This window comes from Ostrinia furnacalis, unplaced genomic scaffold, assembly GCF_004193835.3.
Source record: "Ostrinia furnacalis isolate ACB-3 unplaced genomic scaffold, ASM419383v2 OfSCF1403, whole genome shotgun sequence".
Lineage (NCBI taxonomy): Eukaryota > Metazoa > Arthropoda > Insecta > Lepidoptera > Crambidae > Ostrinia > Ostrinia furnacalis.
The window spans coordinates 144,286-169,719 of NW_021131642.1; the positions used below are offsets into that span (position 1 = coordinate 144,286).

Genomic DNA, 25,434 nt, shown 5'->3' on the forward strand with positions numbered 1-25,434 from the left:
TTACCGCTATATTAACTTTTCGGTCGCAAAAAAACGCAAGTTCATCGCCATAAACCAAAGAAGAAGAAGAAGAACTTTTCGGTCCAACAAATGATTATGAAGTGAGCTGAGGTGTGGGCAAAGTGGGCATAGTGTGGGTTTCCTATGTATTACTTTTCTCTATGGTGTGGGCAGTGGGCCATGAACATGTTCCCTCATTCCGCTCTCCGTGTCCACAGTGTTTTGTAAGCCAACTTGACCAACTATTTTCGCTGCTTTCACACTACTTTTTAATTATTTATTCGGTTATTTATTTTAATCGAATACATAGTCGATTATTCTGTGATTATTTGAGTAGATCCTTTACCACCTTATTTACCGTATTTACCGCGCACTTCAAAAATGTTTTTAAAATATTACATAAAATTAAATGCTTACAAGTACACTTTTAGTTTTGTTTTAGTTTAGTTACAAAACATTTTTGAAGTGCCCAGTAAATAAGGCGGTAAATGTTCTATTATCTCAAATAATCACATAATAATCGACTTCGACTATGTATTCGATTACAATCGACTAAGTTATTTGACAGCAATGATGACGTAGTGTCGTGTCATACATACACGATTGTAGCACATCACTGGCTATTATCTACAAAAGGTCGGCAGGGTCAGTTGGAAGTTTATCCAATAATTTCATTTAGAATCGGATACTTCCACTAATATCAAACCTAAAGATGTTCTCCCGCGCCCTGAAACCCGTGGCTTCGGTCGCCGCCCAGAATGGCGCCAAGAATTTCTCCACAACCTCTCAAGTGAGTACCTGTCCAAGGTTTAAATCATCGTGGTTCCAACTTCCAGGTTCAGGCTTCAAGCTAGAAATCACAAGTGGTACTGAGAACAGCTATGTACGGTGTACGTGAGGAGTGTGGTACAAATTATGTGGTGGTTTTCAGAAAAATTTCAAAGTGGCGGTGGCTGGTGCCGCCGGGGGTATCGGCCAGCCCCTGGCGCTCCTGCTCAAGCAGAACCCCCTGGTGACCAGGCTGGCCCTGTACGACCTGGCCCCAGTGACGCCCGGCGTTGCCGTGGACCTTTCTCACATGGACACCCCGGCCAAGGTCACTGGCCACAAGGGGCCTGAGGAGCTCGCCGAAGCCATTAAAGGTAAAGAAAGTTACAGAAAACTTTTCCCGCAATTTTGTCGCAAAAAATATTGTTATGTAACATGCTATAACCTCTAGTTAGTTGACAAAATTATGGATGTGATTCCTTAAATATTGATATCTACTATCTTTATGTAATCTTTGAGTCACTCCTAAATCAATTTTGTGTTATTTGTATTACTGTAGAGGTTTCCGTCCAAACTTCAACAAACCCAAACAATTTTGCTGACCTTGGCATTGTAACTGAATGTAGGACAAGTATCTAGTTGGAATTGTCAACACCAACCTAGCATGTGTGTTGTATAATGTACTTTGAACATTTGCAATTTTTTATTTAATAAACTACTCAGTGCTACTCAGCCTAGAGTAGCACCTTACTTTAACTTTACTAAACATTAAAAATCTATCAAACCATTCAAAAACACCGGTTATTGTGTTAGGTGTTGCAACCCAGCCTATTATCTTTAGTTACACTTAAAATCTTATGTTACTTCCCAAGAATGTGCATTAAAATTGAAAGTTTTCCTTTTATTGTACTTCACCCTTTTATGTAGCAGCCTCAGGGGCTCCTTTGCAATAATTATGCAGTCTGTTGTGCTGTAAATTAAATATTTCTTTATTTTATTTCCTTAATCATGACCACAAGTTGCACAATACACATTTTACTATAAGGCAAAAAGATAGTTCATTTATAAAAAATATCTTATTACCCTTTGCCATGTTGTTGAATGGCTCAAGTGCATTGCACACTCCTATGGTATATGTATATCCTCCAATGGTGGTAGGGCAAGCTATGTATATTTGGGACGTGTATAAGTGCCCTGGAAAGGGCCTATGTACTGAATAAAATATTTGAATTTGAATTATGTTAATAAATTTTCGTATCTCCAGGCGCTGACCTGGTAGTCATCCCTGCCGGAGTGCCCCGCAAGCCCGGCATGACCCGTGATGACCTGTTCAACACCAACGCCTCCATCGTCCGCGACCTGGCCAAGTGTGTGGCACAGAACTCGCCCAAAGCCATCATGGCCATCATCACCAACCCCGTCAACTCAATGGTGCCCATCGCTTCGGAGGTCCTCAAGAAGGTAAGATATCTTAGGCTGAGTTGCATCATATAACTTTCACCGTAACTTTAATGATAACCGGTGTTTTTTGTATGGAGTTTTAGGTTGAATTGCACCATCTAACTTTAACTGTAACTATAATGAAAACCAGTGTTTTGTATGAAGTTTAACAGATTTTTAATGTTTGTTAAAGTTAAAATAAGATGGTGCAACCCAGCCATAGTTATTACTTGTGCTAACTATGTGTCTAAAATGGTTTAACAAGAGCATGGATCAAACTGGATAAAGCTTAAAGTATAAAATAAATACTAGGCAAAGAATCTATCTACATTAATATTAAAAAACTTTGATTGAAAGTTTTGATTGTTTGTGTTGAATAAGCTCCGAAACTACTAGACTAATTTACAAAATTCTTTCACCATTACTACATTGTCCCTGATAAACGTAGAATATAGAATTTTTTATGGTGGTAAAAAGCTCACCATATAGCTAGTTATTAATTAGTACCTATGCTAAATCTACTTTCTTTCCTCATAAAACATTATAGTCAAAACATGATTTGAGTCAGTAATTTATGTTCTAGATAAAACTATAGTCAATAAACCAGCTTGCAAAACAATGCGCAAATACGTTAAGTGCTTTTAATAATAAGTTGCACGCACAACACGCGTGCTTGGTGACAAAAGAAAGGTTCATCCATACATTGATCGTAAATAGATCAATTACGCAATTTAGCGTTATCAGTACGAACAATATTCTTGTTTATAGTAAACTTATAGATAAGCTTTCATCATCGCTTTATTGACGTCAATGCAATAGAGAATAATATGGTAGACTCTCTTTACAAAGCCGGAGATTTCACAGGTTGTAGTTGTTATTTTCAAGATACAAATTAATATACTACACATTGAATACTAGCTTTCCGCCCGCGGCTTCGCCCGCGTGTAATTTTGTCTGTCACAGAAAAACTTTATCGCGCGCGTCCCTGTTTCAAAAACCGGAATAAAATTATCCTATGTCCTTTCCTGGTACTCAAACTATCTCTATGCCTTTCATCAAAATCGTATCAGTGGTTTAGGCGTAAAAGCGAGACAGACAGACAGAGTTACTTTCGCATTTATAATATTAGTATAGACTAGTATAGATATACAGAATTACCAGTTGCCATGTGTTCTGATCAAATTTTGCATTATCGATTGCTTACAGTCATTGGTCTACTTTACATAATACTATTATAAATTATAGTGACTGAAAATAACTATTTACTACATAGAATATGTGTTACGAGATCATTGCTATTTACACGAGTAAGATGCCTATCATGATTTATTATCCAACCATAAATCATCAGCTAAATGATATCTGTATAGATTATCTTTATAAGGCGATTGTCTGACTGATATCTAACATAACCAGTCATAACAACAATGAATTATAGAAGAGTACTCTACTCTCTACTGTCTCGTTTACGAATTGTTTCAAATTACAAACACCTGACGTTAAAATTAGTCATACTAGAACTAATGACCAACTGCCCCTATCTCAAAAGATTACCTTTGGCCTTTGCCACTTCTACGCCGCCCCACCACCAATATCCGGTCTTTTTAAACCGCATCGGTGGCGTGACGTCATCGAACTAGTTCTTGCCAGTATGCACTATACATGCGCCCCCTTTCGACCATACAAAGAAATCCTCCTCCAGTCAAGATTATTTATTGGTCGTATCGAGCAGTCTGGAATGCATTCTCTCAGCGGTCGCAGGTTTCATACAGATGGCCTGCGCCCCCCTTTAAACTTTGGGAACCAATGCACTATATGATAATGTTTAGGGTCAAGGTCAAAAAGTACCATATAAACTGTGAAATAGGCATTCGACGGTAAGGCAGTGTTGCTCTACATACTTTTCCAATAAATAAATAATCATTTTAACCACAGAAACAGTATTTTAAACTAAACTTAACTTCCCAGGCCGGTTGCTACGACCCCAACCGCATTCTCGGAGTCACCACCCTCGACGTGGTCCGTGCGGCCGCCTTCATCGGAGAGATCAACGGCGTGGACCCCCGCTCCGTCTCCATCCCCGTCATCGGGGGCCACTCGGGGGTCACCATCATCCCTGTACTGAGCCAGAGCCAGCCAGCTGTCAAATTGACGTCTCAGGATCAGATTAAGGCGCTGACGGGAAGGATCCAGGAAGCCGGTACTGAGGTGAGTTCAACCAGCCCAGACAGATGAAAGATCTCATCATTTTTTCACTTTTGTAACAAAATCGCGCGTATTACAACTATAGTCCGGTCGCCGAGCTCGTAGAATTTCGTCCAATGACCCCAAGCTACCCATCCTTATCGCTCGCGCGTAATTATATTGCTGTCGCGACTGTGCGACGGGCGCCCGCAGTTAGTGTGCGAGCGAGAGTTGGGATCAATGGACTAAATTCTACGTGCTCGGCGACCTCGCTTTACATGATGGTTTAGCTTGACGAGCCGTTGTCTGTACATCAGGCCAAATGCTGTGGCATCTTACGACGACGCGGTACGATTTTGTGAAAGAAAGAAAGAAAGAAAATATTTTATTTGGCCCAACATATTAAATTATTACAGTATACAGTTTACAATACTTGCACATTTTGGTACAGAAATGATATCTAATGTGCTGTCGACTGTTGTTTGTGAATGTTTTCGCTGAGAAAATTTACTATGACCTCCAATGATAATTTTTAAACAATTTACTTAAATAAAACCAAAGTAACTCCAATGTAATTAATGAATATAAATGAATGAATACAAAATGAGTGCAAGGTTCGCCTTTTCAGCTCAAAAACACGTAAATTGATTGGTGGTGTCAAACCGATTGATTGAACAGCACTACACTGGTATTTTAAGTAGTTATTGTAATATGAGCTATTTGGCAACAAAAAGGAATGTACTATAGACTGTTTAATATCTCATTGTTGAAGCATCCTTTGCACAAATTGCACATGTTTGAATCTTTACCCTCAAATTGTTTAAATATTGAAATTGAAACAATCACAGACTTGAATCATGAACTATTTTGTAATGCATCATGATAAAAATCTACTCAAAGAGTGATACATAGCGACGTTGAAGTGAAAATTAATCCTAACTATTTTTTTTAAGAAATCGATTTATTATCTTAAAATTTAAATTCGCGTGGACTTTTTCCATTGGAAATTTTTCTCCTAACTGATATTTCTTTTTAATATTAACATATTAACGTATTTTTTTCTACCTCCTGTAAACCAAAAAAGTTAATGCAGTTAGGAGGTATAGTCACTTCAACGTCGATAGATAGCTTGGAATTAATGTTATCCATCTTTGTTTGTTGCAAAAATTGCCTCTTTCTAATGTCGCGGACTAGTGTGTATGTATACGCTAAACTAAACAGTACATATATCTGATTATTAAAATACCCGTATCTGTCTATAGGTGGTGAAGGCTAAGGCTGGCGGTGGCTCCGCTACTCTGTCCATGGCGTTCGCGGGCGCGCGTCTCGCCGGCGCCGTGCTGCGGGGACTCAAGGTAACTAACTACATACTACTAATACTTACTGATGCAGACATAATGGGGGTGTTTGGCAGAAAATAGCACTAGCTACTGTAATATGACGTCTTTTTAGCGGTAAAAAAATGTATGGGAAAACGTCACTTTTGAAGTTTAGCAAACGTGTCCTATAGTCTTTTTCACGTAAGATGATCCGTATGACACTTCAAGGTTATCCATATTACGCATACTACATATTATGCAGAATATTTATGAAAAAATATTTGTATTTTATTAGCAATATAATAAAAGTAAATTAACTACTTGTCTTGAAATATATAGTAAAATCTGAGTCTATTGATTATATTTTAATTAAATGCGATGTAAAAATATTTTTTATTTAATGTACACAATGTGTGAAACGGAATAGATTTAGTGCTGGGGTATTTCTTGTATGATAAAATCTATTATTTCCGCGGTTCATTAATCGATTGCAGTGAATACTTAGTTATTAAAAACATCATAAAAATCAACTATATTTTTCGATTATTGACTTTAATAATCGCATTGAAAATAAATTAATAGTTTTTAATTTAAAGAAACAGAACCAGTACTTTTTAGGAATCGTTTTTTAGAACACGAACCATGAAATTTGAATATTATCAATAAAAAATTGTTGCAATAATATTTGTAATTAAAAAAAACATGTTTTTTGTTAAATAACACCTATACAAAATATTTCTCTAAAAGTAGGTTTTACTAACTCTTCGAAAAAAATCGATAGATAAATCGCTATGGTTTAGTTATGTGACATCTCTAAATCTTTCAAACTCGAAACGTCATACGGATCATCTTATAGTTCCAAAATACTGGACTGTCCTGTCGATGACATTGACAGTGGGGCGCCACCGTCAATACCGGATCGCTGGTTCAGATTTTTGCCATGTTGGAAACCATATACTTGAACGATGGTAGCGCCCCCCTGTCATTGAGTTTGGCGGGACAGTTCAGCGTGGGTCATCTATAGGTGAAAAAGACTATAGCCGAAAACAAGTTTCGGCGGTTGTCACAATTTCTATTATAGTTCCAAAATACTGAACTGTCCTATGCATGACATTGACAGCGGGGCGCCACCGTCAATACCGGATCGCTGGTTCCGATTTTTGCCATGTTGGAAACCTTATGGTTGAACGATGATAGCGCCCCCCTGTCATTGAGTTTGGTGGTACAGTTCAGCGTGGGTCATCTATAAACGATATTTTCTGCCAAACGCAGCCAATATGTCGCCATAGTCTGGTTCTTCAACTCCTTTACGGGCGTAGTAAATATTAACTAATTTACACAACTACTGCTCTTTCAGAATGCCTATCTTATCCAACTTTTTATTTTGTAACTATTGCACTAACATAGTGTGAAATTTTACTATGTTTACCAAAAAAAATTCCATTAAATAAATACTGCACTAACAAACGTGGGAAAACTGTGTATTACAAAAACCCATTTGTTCCAGGGAGAATCGAACGTAGTGGAATGCGCGTACATCAAGTCCGATATCACCGAATCTCCCTACTTCGCCAACCCCGTAGTTCTCGGCAAGAACGGAGTGGAGAAGAACCTCGGCTTCGGAACCCTCAACGCCTACGAGAAGGAACTCCTCAAGGCTGCCATCCCTGAACTCCTCAAGAACATCAAGGTCGGCGAGGAATTCGTCAAAAACAGCAAGTAAAGAGTATTACAAGCAATACATAGTATTTATCAACTAAGGTTAACGTAAGAAATAAGCTAACAAAGTTGTAAGAACAACTTTTACTTAGCATCTTGCAGATGGTAGCGACTGGTATGTAGGTGAATGAATAGTGATTTTAGATCAATTTTATAGATCCATTTTTAACTGAATCCTTTTTTATTATAGTTGCACTTTAACTAAGCATAAATAGTGTAAGAGTTTATAGTGATTAAATCATGCCTATTTTAGGAAACCTACCAACAAAGTTATTAATTTATTTGCATTTTATTTATTAAATTGTTAAGTATATATTGTTCATCTGATTTGCCAGTACCAAAGTTGCCCGGCCGGTATATGATGGATGGTTGTTGTAAATATTTGATGTTATGTTTAACACGTGATTGTGTATGTGGTAATAAACTGTGTTACCTACAGCTTTTGTATTATTTGACCCCTTTTTACATAAACTTGAAAAAACACTGTAGCTAAATAAGTTTGCGTAGACTTTGTGAAGTCTAAGATCATGACGAAAAGTTATATTTTTATTTAAGTCTTTAAGGAAATGTATGTACAATAGGGCATGCAAAAACCGAGCGGTNCAATAATAAGTTGCACGCACAACACGCGTGCTTGGTGACAAAAGAAAGGTTCATCCATACAGTGATCGTAAATAGATCAATTACGCAATTTAGCGTTATCAGTACGAACAATATTCTTGTTTATAGTAAACTTATACGATAAGCTTTCATCATCATTTATTGACGTCAATGCAATAGAGAATAATAGGGTAGACTCTCTTTACAGAGCCGGAGATTTCACAGGTTGTATGTTTATATTTTCAAGATACAAATTAATATACTACACCAGTGTTTTTCAACCTTTTTCATGCACGACCCTCCATGAAAAAATCTTTTGCGACCCCCCGACCATTTGCTTTTTTTTGTTCATGCATTTTATAATGTTACAAAGATGTTGTAGGGTTTTACAACCTCTTTATTAGAGTGAATGAAAATAACTTATTTACTACATAGAATATATGTTACGAGACCATTGCTATTTATACGAGTAAGATGCCTATCATGATTTATTATCCAACCATAAATCATCAGCTAAATGATATCTGTATAGATTATCTTTATAAGGCGATTGTCTGACTGATATCTAACATAACTAGACATAACAACAATGAATTCTAGAAGAGTACTCTACTCTCTACTGTCTTGTTTACGAATTGTTTCAAATTACAAACACCTGACGTTAAAGTTAGTCGTACTAGAACTAATGACCAACTGCCCCTATCTCAAAAGATCCCACCACCAATATCCGGTCTTTTTAAACCGCATCGGTGGCGTGACGTCATCAAACTAATAGTTCTTGCCAGTATGCTCGATATGGTAATGTTTAGGCTTTAGGGTCAAGAACCTACCTACGTAGTACGTATAAACGTTTTTCTAAATGGACATAATTTGCTCTGTGGATTCTCATTCGAGGGTAATGCAGTGTTGCTCTACATCAGTGTTTTTCAACCTGTGGGTCGCGACCCCCCGAGGGGTCGCGAAGCCTTTGTAGGGGGGTCGCGAGAGGTCGTAAAAACTAACTCAGTAAAAAAAAAACAGTAAAGTTTTAAAGATATTATTATCAGAAATCTAATTATGAAACTGCGTAAATGTTGTATGGATTGAAGTATTCGGTCCCTACAACATCTTTGGAACATTATAAAATGCATGAAAAAAAAGTGGTCGGGGGTCGCGAAATATTTTTTCATGCTAGGGGGGGTCGTGTCATGAAAAAGTTTGAAAACCACTGCTCTACATAAAAACATTACCGTATAACTTTTCCAAAATAAATAATCTTTTTAACCACAGAAACAACAATTTAAACTAAACTTAACTTCCCAGGCCGGTTGCTACGACCCTAATCGCATCCTCGGAGTCACCACACTCGACGTAGTCCGTGCGGCCGCCTTCATCGGAGAAATCAACGGAGTGGACCCCCGCTCCGTCTCCATCCCCGTCATCGGGGGCCACTCGGGGGTCACCATCATCCCTGTACTGAGCCAGAGCCAGCCAGCTGTTAAACTGACGTCCCAGGATCAGATTAAGGCGCTGACGGGAAGGATCCAGGAAGCCGGTACTGAGGTGAGTGTTCCTAAAGATACTTTGTTAGTAACAGTTCTTACACGGAGTGGACCCCCGATCCGTCATCGGGGGCCACTCGGGGGTCACTCCTAATTCAGCGTCAAATAGTTCGTCACACCCAAAGTAGCCAAAAAGACAACACAACCTTATTCCAATTGTAACAAAGACGTGTTGCGAACTTATTGACGAACTATTTCGACGCTGACTGTACAGAAATGTATAGCTACTGTGAGTACTGTGCTATGGACTGTAGTTTCTTCCATGACTTCCAGGAAATGTAAATTTTTAAAATATGACCTGCCCAGTGGTCATTTGTAAACAATTAACTAACCAAATTGTTCCAATTTCGTTAATGAATATAAATGAGCGTTGACACCAACGTCAACCTATAACGCCGTCAATACATCTCTTTGCTATACAAAATATTTACAGGAAGTTATACGTTTTTAAACTCATATTGTGAATTGATCGGTGGTAGTATCAGTTGACGATACACGAAACATCTTATCTTATTACGGATAACTACCCGATTGTTTGTAGCTACAAGATGCCACTACGTTTAGCACCTTTTAAGTGTTTGCAATAGGAATTATTTTGCAACGAAGCTATATCCTGTAGGCCAGGGGCTGCCAAACTGTGCGTCGCGAAAATAAATTTTGAGTAAGGCCCAGAACACACGGTGAAACGCAACTGCAACGAAACTGCAACTTCTAGTTACTTTTAAGTTTCTGCCATAGCGTCCGTTGAGAGACCACACACGACGCGACCAGTTTGACCAGTTTAGGTACTTTTTAAACTTGAGAAGCTCTTCTCAGACAGCTCATCCTTTGATTAGTATCTATTCCACACAGTAAAATATGTTTCTTTCAATTTTCATTCTTAAGTTATTATTATTTTTTTATATTTCATTGATCGGGGGGTGCGTTGCAAAAAAATGGGAACCTTCCAAGGGCATCACAGTAAGCCTAGGCGCAGAACACCGATTTTTAGTTAGCCGATAGTTAGTTCGGGCTATTGATCAGTATGGTCATGTATGAAAGTGCGCACATTACACCGATTTGGTATCGGCCGATTCTTCATACAAAGTAAAATCGGGCCCATCGATCGGCCAACTAAAGGCTTCCACAGACTAAACGCGGGGCAGTAGCAGCGCAGTTTGAATGCGGGCCCGCGCAAGTTGTAATACAAGAAACTCTTTGAAGTATGCCACACCAAATTTGAACGCGGGCCCGCGCTCCAACCGCGCCGCACTGCAACTGCCGAACGACAAACGAGGCGGCGCGGGAGCGGGACAGAAGCGGCGCGAACTAGTGATGGGCCAACTCGGGAAAAACAAAACTCGATTTAACCCGAGTTAAAATCCACGTAACTCGGGTTGAACTCGAGTTACGTAACTCGAGTTAACTGGATGGACAAGTCAGTTTTTTTGCTTATTTTTACCAGTTTATTCCCTCAGATTTGTATTAACATTTAAAAAAATATCATTTATAATGTATTGGGAGAATCATACTAACTAAAGTAAGAAAGAAAAAATTATTGTTTGAAATATAATAATTTATTCATGGATTTTTGGCTTCAATTTTAATTTAAAAAAAATTTATATTTATTATCACTTGGCATTTTTCAAAAACAAAACATAAAACACGAAAATCTACAACAATAACCGGCAGTTTAAAGTTAACTTCAAATGAACATAGTCTCAACACTCAAATGATCGGCAATCTTCGGTCCATGTCGGATCCATTCGGTTTACGATACGAACTCGAGTCAGAGAGAATTCAACTCGAGTGGGTTCGAGTTACGCCCAACTCGAGTTAACTCGAGTTACTTACTCGAGTTGACCATCACTAGCGCGAACGCGGGCCCGCGCTGTTGTATTGCTGACACACCAGAGGCAGGGCGGTAGCAGCGCGTTGAAAGCGGTTTTCGAATATTTAAATTTTTGATAACCGCCCGCGTTGCAATTGCTTTGAAATGCGCTGCTTTCAATGTGCCTCAGCCGCGCTGCAACTGATCCGCACTGCTTCTGACCCGCGTTTGGTCTGTGGAAGCCTTAAAAATCGGTGGTCTGCGCCTAGACTAAAAAACGTTTAGGGCTAGGGTAGCCCTGCCTTAGACCGTATGTATTGTATACCCGATTGTTAAAATACCTTTTGTTTATAGGTGGTGAAGGCTAAGGCTGGCGGTGGCTCCGCTACTCTGTCCATGGCGTTTGCGGGAGCGCGTCTCGCCGGCGCCGTGCTGCGGGGACTCAAGGTAACTAACTACTACTATACTTACTTACTACTTAACTATACAGGGTGTTGATTTCAATTCTCGACATATTTAGGGAGTTGATTAAGTAGCTTATTCTGATCATGAATCAGTAAAAAAATTTACTTCGAAAAAAATTAAAACGAACTTTAACTTTAGTTGGTCAAAGAAAAACAACAATTTACACTACCTACTTTACGTGGCTTCCTTCAGTAGGCTATCCGACATGATAACTGAGCGATCCGCGTAAACGTATTGCAGTATTTGCAGTGCAGTTGATGTCGCACGGAAATAATTCGCTAAAAATCCCACTTACGTTTGTATTTTTTTTGTGGATAATGCCTTTATGTAAGTTATAATCCCATCAAAAACAATACTTGTCAAAAAAACCAAGTCTCGCAACTCAGTTGTTCTACGGTAAAAAGTTGTGAGATCCATGTAATACCAAGTCCAGGCCAGGAAATCTTTAACGTTTTACATAAATATATTGACTTGGCCATCGCATGAAAACACGTGTAAATTAAATTATTTAGTGCGATGGCCAAGTCAATAATTTATGTAAAACGTTAAAGATTTCCTGGCCTGGACTTGGTATTACATGGATCTCACAACTTTTTACCGTAGAACAACTGAGTTGCGAGACTTGGTTTTTTTGACAAGTATTGTTTTTGATGGGATCTCATTTCTTTTTGTATTTTGTAGACAGCAGTTATGTATCTAGAAAACTGGACCGAAATTGAAAAATTTTACTCGACTTGGCGGTTGCACTACCGTGCCCCCAAATATTTTAGTTTTTCCTTGATTCATACACCAAACACTACTTATATTCCAAATTTGAAGCTTCTAGGTCTGCTAGAAGTGCCTTAGAGTTTTGATGATCGGTGAGTCAGTGAGTCAGTGAGTCAGTGAGTGAGTGAGTGACAAAATTAAGTAACTTTGACCCGTTATAATTCTTAAACTACTGGTTCAAATTGAATGAAATTTTAAATATACCGTGTCTTTACAATGCCTGCATAGCTAATGAAAATTCAGCCTTCTAGTTTTATCCACAACGAAGTTACAGGCGGTCGAAAATGGCCTGAATTGCTTCGAGAAAAGGATGGTACGGCCGTGCCGCTTTTTTGCTCGACTTGGTGATGAGATGTATCACCTAAATAAATATGGCGAGGATTGAAATCAACACCCTGTGCATGCACAAAGTGACACACGAACCAAACACAAAGCTCTATTCAACGCTGTGAGTTCGATTTGCTGCTTCACTTAGCAAGCCTCGTTTGTGAATACGGGCGTCACTGATGCAGACGTAATAGTCGCCATAGTCTGGTTCTTCCACTCCTTTACGGGCATAGTTAATTTGTTTTATTATTTTTGTGACCTTTAAGAGAACATGGTGGCAATCATGTTCCCACTGTCTTATTAATTTGTTTAAAACCTTGATATTCTAATGCGAAGCCTGAAATCAACTTTATTATTTAACTATCTGAACTACCAAGGGACAAATCATTTGGGTAATGAACCCAAAACCGGACAACTCATATTTTGAAGAAGTCATATCAAATATTTAAAGTAAAAATTAGAAGATTTTACTAAAACCAGTTGCGTAAATGAGTAAATATTAACTAAGTAGCTTTTGCCCGCGGCTTCACCCGCGTGAAATGTAGTTTGTCACAGATCGTCATAAATTATAGTCTATATGTTGTTCTGGGTTATATTATAAACAATAATACTGTAAAGTTTCATCAAAATCCGTTCAGTAGTTTCTGCGTGAAAGAGTAACAAACATCCAGACATCCAAACTTTTGCATTTATAATATTAGTGGGATTTACGCAACTACTGCTCTTTCACAATGCTCATCTTATCCGTCTCAATGACTTCTTATTTAAAATAAATATTGCACTAACAAACGTGGGAAAACTGTGTATTATAAAAACCCATTTTTTCCAGGGCGAATCAAACGTAGTGGAATGCGCGTACATCAAGTCCGATATCACCGAATCTCCCTACTTCGCCAACCCCGTAGTTCTCGGCAAGAACGGAGTGGAGAAGAACCTTGGCTTTGGAACCCTCAACGCCTACGAGAAGGAACTCCTCAAGGCTGCCATCCCTGAACTCCTCAAGAACATCAAGGTTGGCGAGGAATTCGTCAAGAACAGCAAGTAAAAGTATTACAAGCAATACATAGTATTTATCAACTAAGGTTAACGTAAGGGGTAAGCTAAATAAAGTTGTAAGAACAACTTTTACTTAGCATCTTGCAGACGGTAGCGGCTGGTATGTAGGTGAATGAATAGTGAATTTAGATCAATTTTATAGATCCATTTTTAACTGAATCCTTTTTTATAATAGTTGCACTTTAAGCATAAATAGTGTAAGAGTTTATAGTGATTAAATCATGCCTATTTTAGGAAACCTACCAACAAAGTTATTAATTTATTTGCATTTTATTTATTAAATTGTTAAGTATATATTGTTCATCTGATTTGCCAGTACCAAAGTTGCCCGGCCGGTATATGATGGATGGTTGTTGTAAATATTTGATGTTATGTTTAACACGTGATTGTGTATGTGGTAATAAACTGTGTTACCTACAGCTTTTGTATTATTTGACACCCCTTTTTACATAAACTTGAAAAAACATACAAAATAAGTTTGCGTAGACTTTGTGAAGTCATAAGATCATGACGAAAAGATATATTTTTATTTACCACTTAGGAGTGGAAATTTTGAATGATATACGTAAGACGATTGCGTAAAGAAATAACAGAGGCCAAGAAGATACCTTGACTCCGTGCCAAGTTCAATAGAACACGCAGTACACAGCGTCCATTTTGTTGTAGCATATATTTTACATAGATTTTAATTAAAGAGACTGGATTTTACGACTATACAACTGCTTTGAATATTCAATATAGCATTGAGTGCGTGTAGTAGACATGTTTATGATAAGTACGTAAAAATGGTGCTTCGAGTGACCTTACTAAAAACGCATACCTTAAGTGCTTCAAGATGTATTACTTTCCTTTAGGCTTGAAGTGAACCTATTAAAATATACCAATGGTGTTGTAAGTGCACTTATGAATGAATGACCAGTTTTACCCAACACAATGTTTTAATCAATCACTTATCTAAAAGCTAGATAAGAACCTAAGAACTAGATATAACGATGGAAAGAAGCGCCCGTTTCAGCTACAGCAATCCCAAAGCTAGAGCGTGGACTGGCGTGACGGTGTTTTCAGCGTATCTGGTGCTGCTGATGGTGGAAGTCTACATTGAGATATTCGAGAACCATACGCACTTGCGGGTGTACGACAAGATCAGTGATGCGTTTGTGTATTTGAAGAATTTGACTTGATATGTGGTTTGTGGATAGGTATTCAAACATTTGATAAAGTTTATATTTTAATTTATAAATCTCTCATTCGACTACTATTATTCAAGTATTTGGGATCACTATTAAACTTAATGATGAAATTAAGAAGTTAATTGTCAATTCAAATTACTTTCAAAAATAAAAATTAATTATCAATAAATTGAATTTTTGACGTGCAATCTAGGCTTTATTAATTATAGCATTAAGGCCTTGACATTTTAAAACCATATAGTGTTATTATTAGTGATGGGCCGACTATGGCCTTTGCCGACTAACCGACTAGCCGACTAATCGGTTTTAAAATTGCCGATTAGTCGGCCGACTAGTCGGCAATGCCGATCATTCTAATACCTACTTGTCCGAAGAATAATATCTAGATTTTCTCAAAGAAATATGAATATCTAGATTTCTAAAGAGATAAATACAGGGTGGCCCAGAAGAAAATTCATTTAAAGGAAGCGAAAACTGTAAATTTTTGTACAACTTTAACTATTGCATTTTAAAGGTAATTTAATGGGCCACCCTCTCTAACTTCTTGAGAAATGATACATTACAAAATCACCTAACAGTACCTAAGGTAGATGTCATAATTTTCGAGGGGTCAGAGGAGGTGACAATATGATCGCCTCCTGCTGGGCTAGGATGCGCGCCGTGATATTATTCTCACTTATCGACGTCAAAATGTATGGGCAAAATTGCGCTTATCGCGGCACGCATCCTAGGCCCACTGATTCCTCTCCACTTGCCAAAATTTTAAATCAGGTGAAACCACTTACTGATGTTATGCAGTTAAAAGTGGTTTAGGTAAACGCCCTTGGTCCACCTCATAATAATCTTAGTGATTGTGAGTTTTATTTCAGTTACATATTTAATTTTGTAATGCGCCGATTATAATCGGCATATTTTGCCGAATAGTCGTCACTAGTCGGCCGACTACAAATGATGCCGAATAGTCGGCTTTCCCGACTAGTCGGCGACTAGTCGGCCCATCTCTAGTTATTATTAGTCACTCTTTATGACTATGACTAAGTTTTGTATGTCTCTCATTCCAAGATAAATAAAACACATAAAATAGATTTGCATCTTATTTATTGATTTGTCCTCCCAAAACTTTGTTTTCGCTTAAGATCGGACTTACAAGGATTATCTTCTTCGGCTACTTACATAACATTACAGTTTATAAAGAAATCACATTGTCGAGAGGGTCGCGCTGTAGGCGTTTCAGTCGGCTGGCGGGCGCGGCCAGAGCGCGCCGGCGCTCCCGGACATCTTTCAATATGAAAGAAACGTTTCACGTATGTATTTTGCAAAAATTTACAGGCGTCAGGTGTAACGAAGCACNAATGCAATGTAAGAAATGTAAAAAATGTTAAAGTTGTTAAATAAACTTTTATTTATTTATTTATTTATTTATTTATTTATTTACCACTTGGGAGTGGAAATTTTGTATGATATACGTAAGACGATTGCGTAAAAGAAATGACGGAGGCCAAGTGCCTTGACTCCGTGCCAAGTTCAATAGAACACGCAGTGTACAACATCCATTTTGTAGCATATATTTTTAGGTTGATGTTTTTCATATTTACTTTAGGTAATGGCTTTTAAGCCATTTAAATGTTACTATTTCAATTTATAGCATTATGTGTGTGTGTACACTAAACTGAAAATGGCATATTAGGTATGTGCGATAAAAAATACGCAATATGGTGCTTCGAGTGACATACCGTGCTTGAAGTGAACTTACCAAATATACCAATGGTGTTATAAGTGCACTTACGTATGAGTGACCAGTGAAACAGAAGTTTTACAGAATACAGGAAGTTTATTATGAATCACTTATCTAAGTGCTAGCTAAGAACCTAAGAACTAGATATAACGATGGAAAGAAGCGCCCGTTTCAGCTACAGCAACCCCAAAGCTAGAGCATGGACTGGCGTGACGGTGTTCTCGGCGTATCTGGTGTTGCTGATGGTGGAAGTGTACATTGAGATATTCGAGAACCACACGCACTTGCGGGTGTATGACAAGATCAGTGATGTGTTTGTGTATTTGAAGAATTTGACTTGATATGTGGTTTGTGGATAGGTATTCAAACATATGACAGTTTATCTGTGTTATTTAGAAATGTATCTCATTCAACTACTATGACTCCAAGTATTGTGATCACTTTTGATAGAAATTATGAATCGTATTGACTTATTATTTCCAAAAATAAAAATTAAGACATCAATTGAATAAATCTAGTCTTCGACTTTATTTTTCTATAAATATCACAAGTCACGCATAACTTTTGTATGTCTCTCATTGCAAGATAAATAAAACACATAAAATAGATTTGCATCTTATTTATTGATTTGTCCTCCCAAAACTTTGTTTTCGCTTAAGATCGGACTTACAAGGATTATCTTCTTCGGCTACTTACATAACATTACAGTTTATAAAGAAATCACATTGTCGAGAGGGTCGCGCTGTAGGCGTTTCAGTCGGCTGGCGGGCGCGGCCAGAGCGCGCCGGCGCTCCCGGACATCTTTCAATATGAAAGAAACGTTTCACGTATGTATTTTGCAAAAATTTACAGGCGTCAGGTGTAACACGAAGCACGCGCCGGCGAGCGCTCTCCCACGCGCCCAGCGCTAACTACCTATAGTAACCTTAACTAACGCTACATAATTACAAATGCACAGTGTTTACACAATAACCATACACTTTTACATATGTATACATAATTTACGGTTAGATCCGAGTACATACAGTATATGTATAAGGTTCGTGGAACCGCCGGCGCGCGCCGCTTCGCCGGGTATGTACAGGGACGGCCGCGGCGCGCGCGGAGCGAAGCTATACAAAAATAACGAGTAATCTTACAAAAAGTTAACTTACGAACGTCCGCCCGGGACCCGGCGGGGGCGGCGAAGCCGGCGCGTCTATACACAATGTACAACTTGTACTAACTTACTAAGTGTCGCTAAATAATGGACGAAGTCTCGCGGAAATCCTATACTAAGAGGGGCCCCGCGGGGCCCCGGCGTCAGAGTGGTGATGGAAGACTGGATAAAATATTACATCTTTATTTATTCGAATAAGAACATTTCACGTCGACGTCCGCCACGTTGACCGTACTGAGGTAATGTTGCATGCGGCAGTGCTGCTGAGGAGGCGGCGTCGGAGTCGCTAGTCCCCCCTTAGTAAGACGACACCCAAAAATGAATTCAAAATCCAATTCAAATTATAAACTTTGTAAAAAACTTGATTAGTGTCTAACGATGCCGACGGCCGCCCCGTGGAAGGCTCGACGCGAGTGAGAACTACATAGACACTATCTATGTGCGCACAGACGCGTGACTGTAGCGTGTATCACTCATCATCTTTTGAAATCAACGTGAACACGTGTATCACAAAATTTAAGAACCGAACTCTATGAATTATCAATCAGGCATCTGCATTCGAAACCCCATTACAAGACTCGATCTTACAGTAAACATATCCCAACATAGCGCCGTCAAGTCTTGGCATGGTCACCCACAGGCATAATGCGTCAAACCATTTAATCGCAAAAAGAAAAATCCTAAATCGATTAATTAGTATTCTTCGTTGATTTATGTTGATTAATATTTATCGTAATATTAAATAATACATATGTATTTACAAACGCTCAAAGACATCCAATAAATACTTTTTGCGTCACCAAACGGCTGTGAACACATTATGCCCGGTACAAGATTACAAATATTAGATGAATGGTACAAGTATACATTTAAAATTATTTGAAAATGAATGAAAGCAATATACAATTTTCGATATTTATTGTATTACAAAATAAAAATAAACAGCTCACAGTATGATTGTACATAGACGTCACAATTTTACCTTAATGCTGTGTCTGATTAATTTAAATAATAATTTACATTTGACAGTTTGACAGATCGGATTAAGTATAGCATGTGCCCTGTAAGCGAGAATGAAGAGAAGATCTGTCAAACTGCCAGATGTATTTATGCGTAAGCTTTATTTAGTGAATAGTGGTAATCAGGCGCTTCACTAACCACTAAGTAAGGGGATGATCAGTCTACGGAGTTATCATTTGGCATCGTCGGAATATGAAATGATATGATGAACCGAACTAAACCTAATGCCGAGGACCGTGAGTATACAAGACAAATAATCATAATGAATAGTCAATAAAATACAAAAGAGCGTACAAAACTCACCGGAATAGTATTCATTAATAGATAGTCACAGACCTCACGGTACAACATCGTAAGCTCGAAATTGAAAGGAATAACAATGTCAACCGATCCTCCGCAACTGACGCCACACTTCGCACTATCCCTGTTTTTAACATAAGACCTTTTACACTAATTCTTCGCAGTCATTTAAAATAATGTTTGTCTATCGCGCACTCCGTTCGCTCGACGCAAAACGCGTCATTTTGCACTTATGTCACTTTGTTTCAAGTCTTTTCAGTCTGTTACTAAAGTTTTTCGTATTAACGTCCTTTTTTTTCTTCGTTTGGTTTGTTTGTTTCTAATGTCCGTTATTTTTCGATCGTTTAAAGTTATGTTCCGTTATAATAAGTTAAAGTTAAGAATTTCAATACCTAGCTTTTTGTTAAATGAGAGTTTTACAAAATCACATTCAAGTTTCATTGTTCACAGTCGCAGAACTTTTTTGAATGAATGATTCGTCTTCAGTGACGTCATCTCTCTGATTCCATGACGGCCTCTGAATTTTCTTAAAGTATTGTAGTACATTGAAAAAGCTCGATTTATTAGCTCAATGAATCACTTTTCACGCAGAAACGAGTGAGCATGAAATAAATAAGAATTCGAAGCAAACTTTTATCACTGGATGCGTACTTTTTTAGCCAATTTCTTCTCGATTTGTTGTCGTTATTAATTTTCTTGGCTGCTGGTGGTAAGCCATGTCTGGTGGTGGGCGGACCACTGGTCTAGCCCGCTCTCTATGGGCGGTACACTCGCTAGGGCCGATCTTCTGGCTAGAGGCGGTTCACTGCCCAGGTGCAGTCTGCTCTTTACGGGCGTCCCATTTTCCAGGGGCGGTACAATCGCTAGGGCCGGTCTTCTGGCTAACGGTCCCTTCCTAGGGGCGTCCCACTTCCCAGCGGTATACTCGCTAGGGCCGGTCTTCTGGCTACTGACTTCTGGCTGGTCCATTTCCCAGGTGCAGTCTACTCTCTAGGGGCGGTCCTTTCCTAGAGTCGGTACACTCGTTAGGGCCGGTCTTCTGGCAGGCGGTCTACTTTTTAGGGGCATCCCGCTACCTAGGGGCGTCCCACTTCCTAGGGTCGGTACACTCGCTAGATGCATCTCACTTCCCAGGGGTGGTATACTCGCTAGGGCCGGTCTTCTGGCTAGAGGCGGTTTACTTCCCAGGTGCAGTCTACTCTCTAGGGGCAGTCCACATTCTAGGAGCGGTCCCTTCCTAGAGTCGGTGCACTCGCTAGGTGCACTTCCTAGGGGCGTACTTCCTAGGGGCGTCTCACTTCCTAGCGGTGTCCCACTTCCTAGCATTACACTCGCTAGGGCCGATCTTCTGGCTAGCGGTTCACTTTCTAGAGGCGTACTTCCTAAGGGCGTCCCACTTCCTAGGGCGGTACACTGGCTAGGAGCGTCCCACTCCCTAGACGCGGTCCCATCCTAGGGGTGGCCCACATTCTAGGTGCGGTCTCATCCTAGAGTCGGTGCACTCGCTAGGGGCGTCTCACTTCCTAGGGTCGGTACACTCTCTAGAGGCGTCCCATTTCCTATGGCTAGGGCCGGTCTTCTGGCTAGTTCCTAGCGACGTCCCACTTCCCAAGGACGGTACACTCGCTAAGTGCATCCCACTTCTTAGGGGCGTACTTCCTAGGGGCGTACTTCCTAGCATTACACTCGCTAGGGCCGGTCTTCTGGCTAGCGGTTCACTTTTTAGAGGCGTACTTTCTAGGGGCGTCCCATTCCCCATGGCTAGGGCCGGTCTTCTGGCTAGTTCCTAGCGACGTCCCACTTCCCAAGGACGGTACACTCGCTAAGTGCATCCCACTTCCTAGGGGCGTACTTCCTAGGGGCGTACTTCCTAGACGCGGTCCCTTCCCAGTCGCGATGTCCCCAGCCGCGGGGTTACCGGCGGCCCTGCGGAGGCGGCGCGGGGGCGGCTCGTCAGTCCTCGTCGGACAGCGGCTCGTACTGCGCAGACATCAGCGGCGCCGGCTCCGGCGCCACGGCGCTGCTACTGCTGCTGCCTGGCGCTGCGGAAGAGAAGATGGGTTACACAATGTTACGTAAACAAGGGTGATGTAGGCTAAAGCCTGGTCCGTGAGCACGTAGAATCCCGTCCAATGACCTCAAGCTACCCATCCTTGTCGCTCGCGCGTAATTATATTGCTGTCGCGACTGTGCTACGCGCGCCCACAGTGAGTGTGCGAGCGCGACAGCAACATAATTACGTGCGAGCGACAAGGATGGGCAGCTTGGGGTCATTGGACAGGATTCTACGTGCTCATGGACCAGGCTTTAGTCGTTGCATGAACTAAAGGATTGGTCATGGGATGTTGTGTTAGATGAGATCATAAGGTCTAATATTTATATTTTTAGAGAGAAAAGCAGTTGGATAATGCCATAGTTGAAGTCTATTGTCGCGGACTATGGAGGCATTCCACGTGAAGAAGACAGGCAATAAATGTTGATGTTTCCGATTTAGCTTATTATTACCTCAGTCACCATATTGTTGCCTTATTTAGCCTATTGTCGCCTCAGTTGGCCTCAATTAGCAAATTGTCCCCTAGTTAGCCTATTGTCACCTCAGTCAGCCTGTTGTCGTCTCAATCAGCCTATTACTAAGTGATATACTATGGACTGGGCCGGGCGGGCGTAGCGACATTCAAGGCGAAGTAAGGGTACGCGTAGGCGGTAGTGGTAGGCGGGAACGCTAGCGGTTTTGCCCGTTCATCAGCATCACTTCTCATGACTTATACGATGCGGTTGGTGACGTAGTCGAATGCGGTAAGCTATTGTGGCCTCAATTAGCCTATTATTACCTCATTTAGCCTATTGTCGCTTCAGTTGGCCTATTGTCGCCCCAGTTAGCCTATTATCGCTTCAGTTCGCCTATTGTCGCCCCAGTTAGCCTATTGTCGCCTCAGTTAGCCTATTGTCGCCCCAGTTAGCCTATTGTCGCCTCTGTTAGCCTATTGTCGCCTCAGTTAGCCTATTGTCGCCTCAGTTAGCCTATTGTCACCCCAGTCAGCCTATTGTCGCCTTACTTACTCTATTATCGCCTCAGCTAGGCCATAGTCTAACTGATGTCCTGTAAACTACATTGTAAGTGCTCAATTGCTTACCTTCCGTATGCGGCGCGGGCATAGCTGGCGGTTGGGCGGGCGTGGCCACGTTTAGGGCGGAATACGGATACGCGTAGGCGGTAGGCGGGAACGCTAGCGGTTTCGCTCTCTCATCAGCGTCACTCCTCATGACTTCTACTATGCGGTTGGTGACGTAGTCGAAGGCGGTGAGCACGCCGCCGCCGACGTTGACGCCGCCGCCGACGCCGCCGACGCCGCTGACGCCGCTAACGCCGCTGTAACGCCGGTTGCTGCTGTTGTTGTTTCTGGAAATTTAAGGTTAAGGATAAGTATTTACAACAGTTACACATCTAATGAGTACAATACTTTACATCCCCTACAAAAGAAAGAGCATAGCCTGATCACACTTATGCTATATTCTGCCAATGAATATTTTATATTGCCCCTTTTATTTTTTTATTTTTTCCAAAAAAATAAAGTTACAACTTACAGTGTCTACTTTATGAACCGTAAATAGACCTTTAATATGATTAAATCTGAATAATGAACTTCAGATATTCAAATTTCTCCAAAATCTTGAATAAACTTACTGTTATAGCTAGGCATAAAACCCTAGGATTTTATTTACATTTTTCGAAGCCGTTAACCGAATCGAAATTGCGAAATCGAATCTATTAAAGAATGTCACTTTGTTTAGTAGAGGAACAGTCCGATGAAATATATGGCCTAATTTTAAGATATTAATGCACATTTATCATAACAAAGGTGACCTAACAAATCGATACCTAAAATAGAGGAACACGGATCTTAACGCGATTTTTTTATATGAGTTACATATGTATGAAGGATTTCCGAGCTGGTGGTTACGCTCATGCGAGTCCATAGGCGGGAAGCAGCGTTTGTTAAATAAGACCCGAAACACTTCACACAAAAAACGTTTATTCGTTTGAACAGAATAACAATGTGAATACTTTACGGAGTACGTAGAATTGCGAGCTACGTTCAGCGCGACGTCTTGAGCACAACTGAACGACCGGGCTTTGATTTGCTACTGAGGCAGCCTCCCCACTACACCCCCACTACGCACGCTGACGCAACTCGCAAGCCCACGCGGACTACACAGTCCCTCCTTAGTTTAGTGACTTATTTTTTTAACTAAGCTTATTTTAATAATAGAGAGAATTATTTTGGAATCATAATACAAAATCAAAATTATTACATGCATGCAATCAAATTACAAAAATCTAATTATCATAATATGACAGTAACCTATGTGTCAAAAAATCAATTGAATTACTTTTATTTTGCAACTCAATGCTTAATTAATCAAGTTTAAATTGACTGAATATTATTAAAAATAGAAACGCGCCGTCATGTATGTACTCACGACTTGACGTTTCGGCTGCTATGCTGCAGCTGTGGTCACAAGCAGACTGGTCCTCTATTTTAGTTGAAATTGAACGCGAAAGTTTAAAATCTTATACGAGTGTTACCAGGCCTGGGCCTGTTCATCTCCGCGAGTTTACATCGAAAACAAAACACGCACGATGGCCCACCTACAAGATACTATTCAACAAGGCCTCACATATTCTTGCGTATGATGGAAGAAAATAAAGAAAATGGTGTTCTTAAATACTGTGCAGTATTTAACTGCCTAAATAATAATAAAAACACAGAATGTATTTTTTTAAGTTGCCACAAGACACTGAGAGGTAAATAAGTAGTTAATATTATTCATGATAATTTGTATTTCCTCCGCCATTTTCCGCAGTTTGGCACCTCACGTCACATGATTTTACCGAAGTCAGCCCTATAGCTTCGGCGCAGTGCCGATCACTGACGTTTGTCAACAAAATGGTGCTTGACTCTTGAGATAGGCTAAATTACACCATATTGTTAGTGACATTGGGCATACATTTTTTTAAATACCTTCGCGAAGTAAAACTTCTGTACGTAGTACTTATTATTATTCTGTGGTGTTACCTGTTAGCGTGGTGGTTGTCCGGCGGCGAGACAGGTTCCAGCAAGTATGGCGCGTGCTTGGGCGCGTCACGGCGCTTCCAGTCTTCGGCCGCGGCCGCCGCGCCGCTGGCTGAGACGGACACCGTGTAGCCTTCCGAGGTGGTCACGCCGAAGCGACTGCTGTGGGAGGGAATTGTTTGTTATTAGCGGTGTTTCATCTAACCTTTTGAACTTCATTGGAATGAAATAATAATGCATATCTCCCAGGTTTAATCTTATTGCCAAAACGTTTTGGACTCCATTGGGAAGTGGAATGAAACGATAGACATCTCAGCCGTTCTTGAAGATCAATTTGTTTAGTTAACAGTTCGCTATTACAACTTACTGGTAGTGCATTATCGAGTCACCATCTCAGCATCACCACCACAAAACTTTTACTTGTGTTGTGGTGCATGATATAAGTGATAGAACTACAGAAGTGTCTAAAGACGATTATGGAGGCGGTTCTCTCATATGATGCGTGCTAAGAGCTCGTGGGTGAAGATAAACTACACTGCACAACAGCATTTCTGATGATTGGGTTATGTTACATGATATTAGTCCAATTTTTAATGACGATTTCAAATCTGTGATTGAAATANACAGGAACGAGTGAGCATGAAATAAATAAGAATTCGAAGCAAACTTTTATCACTGGATGCGTACTTTTTTAGCCAATTTCTTCTCGATTTGTTGTCGTTATTAATTTTCTTGGCTGCTGGTGGTAAGCCATGTCTGGTGATGGGCGGACCACTGGTCTAGCCCGCTCTCTATGGGCGGTACACTCGCTAGGGCCGATCTTCTGGCTAGAGGCGGTTCACTGCCCAGGTGCAGTCTGCTCTTTACGGGTGTCCCATTTTCCAGGGGCGGTAGAATCGCTAGGGCCGGTCTTCTGGCTAACGGTCCCTTCCTAGGGGCGTCCCACTTCCCAGCGGTA

The 25,434-nt window shown here is 40.2% G+C and overlaps 3 protein-coding genes and 1 long non-coding RNA gene across 4 annotated transcripts; 3 read left to right on the plus strand and 1 right to left on the minus strand.

Moving 5' to 3' along the window:
- The first annotated feature begins 605 nt into the window (after positions 1-605).
- On the plus strand, positions 606-7,868 carry Mdh2 (malate dehydrogenase 2). The gene is made up of 6 exons (XM_028304160.1): positions 606-790; positions 932-1,142; positions 2,033-2,229; positions 4,177-4,416; positions 5,655-5,747; positions 7,219-7,868. The coding sequence occupies exons 1-6, from the start codon at positions 713-715 to the stop codon at positions 7,432-7,434; spliced, it is 1,035 nt and encodes a 344-aa protein (XP_028159961.1). The 5' UTR covers positions 606-712; the 3' UTR covers positions 7,435-7,868.
- Positions 7,869-8,816: 948 nt separating this feature from the next.
- Positions 8,817-14,416, plus strand: LOC114352537 (malate dehydrogenase, mitochondrial-like). The gene is made up of 4 exons (XM_028304162.1): positions 8,817-8,828; positions 9,333-9,572; positions 11,736-11,828; positions 13,771-14,416. The coding sequence occupies exons 1-4, from the start codon at positions 8,817-8,819 to the stop codon at positions 13,984-13,986; spliced, it is 561 nt and encodes a 186-aa protein (XP_028159963.1). The 3' UTR covers positions 13,987-14,416.
- A 1,858-nt stretch (positions 14,417-16,274) lies between these two features.
- Positions 16,275-19,369, plus strand: LOC114352542 (uncharacterized). Its single transcript, XR_003655869.1, has 2 exons — positions 16,275-16,523; positions 17,782-19,369. It is a non-coding gene; the product is annotated as an uncharacterized LOC114352542 (long non-coding RNA).
- A 1,655-nt stretch (positions 19,370-21,024) lies between these two features.
- Positions 21,025-24,912, minus strand: LOC114352541 (uncharacterized). The gene is made up of 4 exons (XM_028304166.1): positions 24,900-24,912; positions 24,480-24,636; positions 22,536-22,801; positions 21,025-21,443 (listed from the first exon to the last, which is right to left on the minus strand). Exons 1-4 carry the CDS (start codon positions 24,910-24,912, stop codon positions 21,355-21,357), a joined length of 525 nt encoding a protein of 174 aa, XP_028159967.1. The 3' UTR covers positions 21,025-21,354.
- Positions 24,913-25,434: the final 522 nt, after the last annotated feature.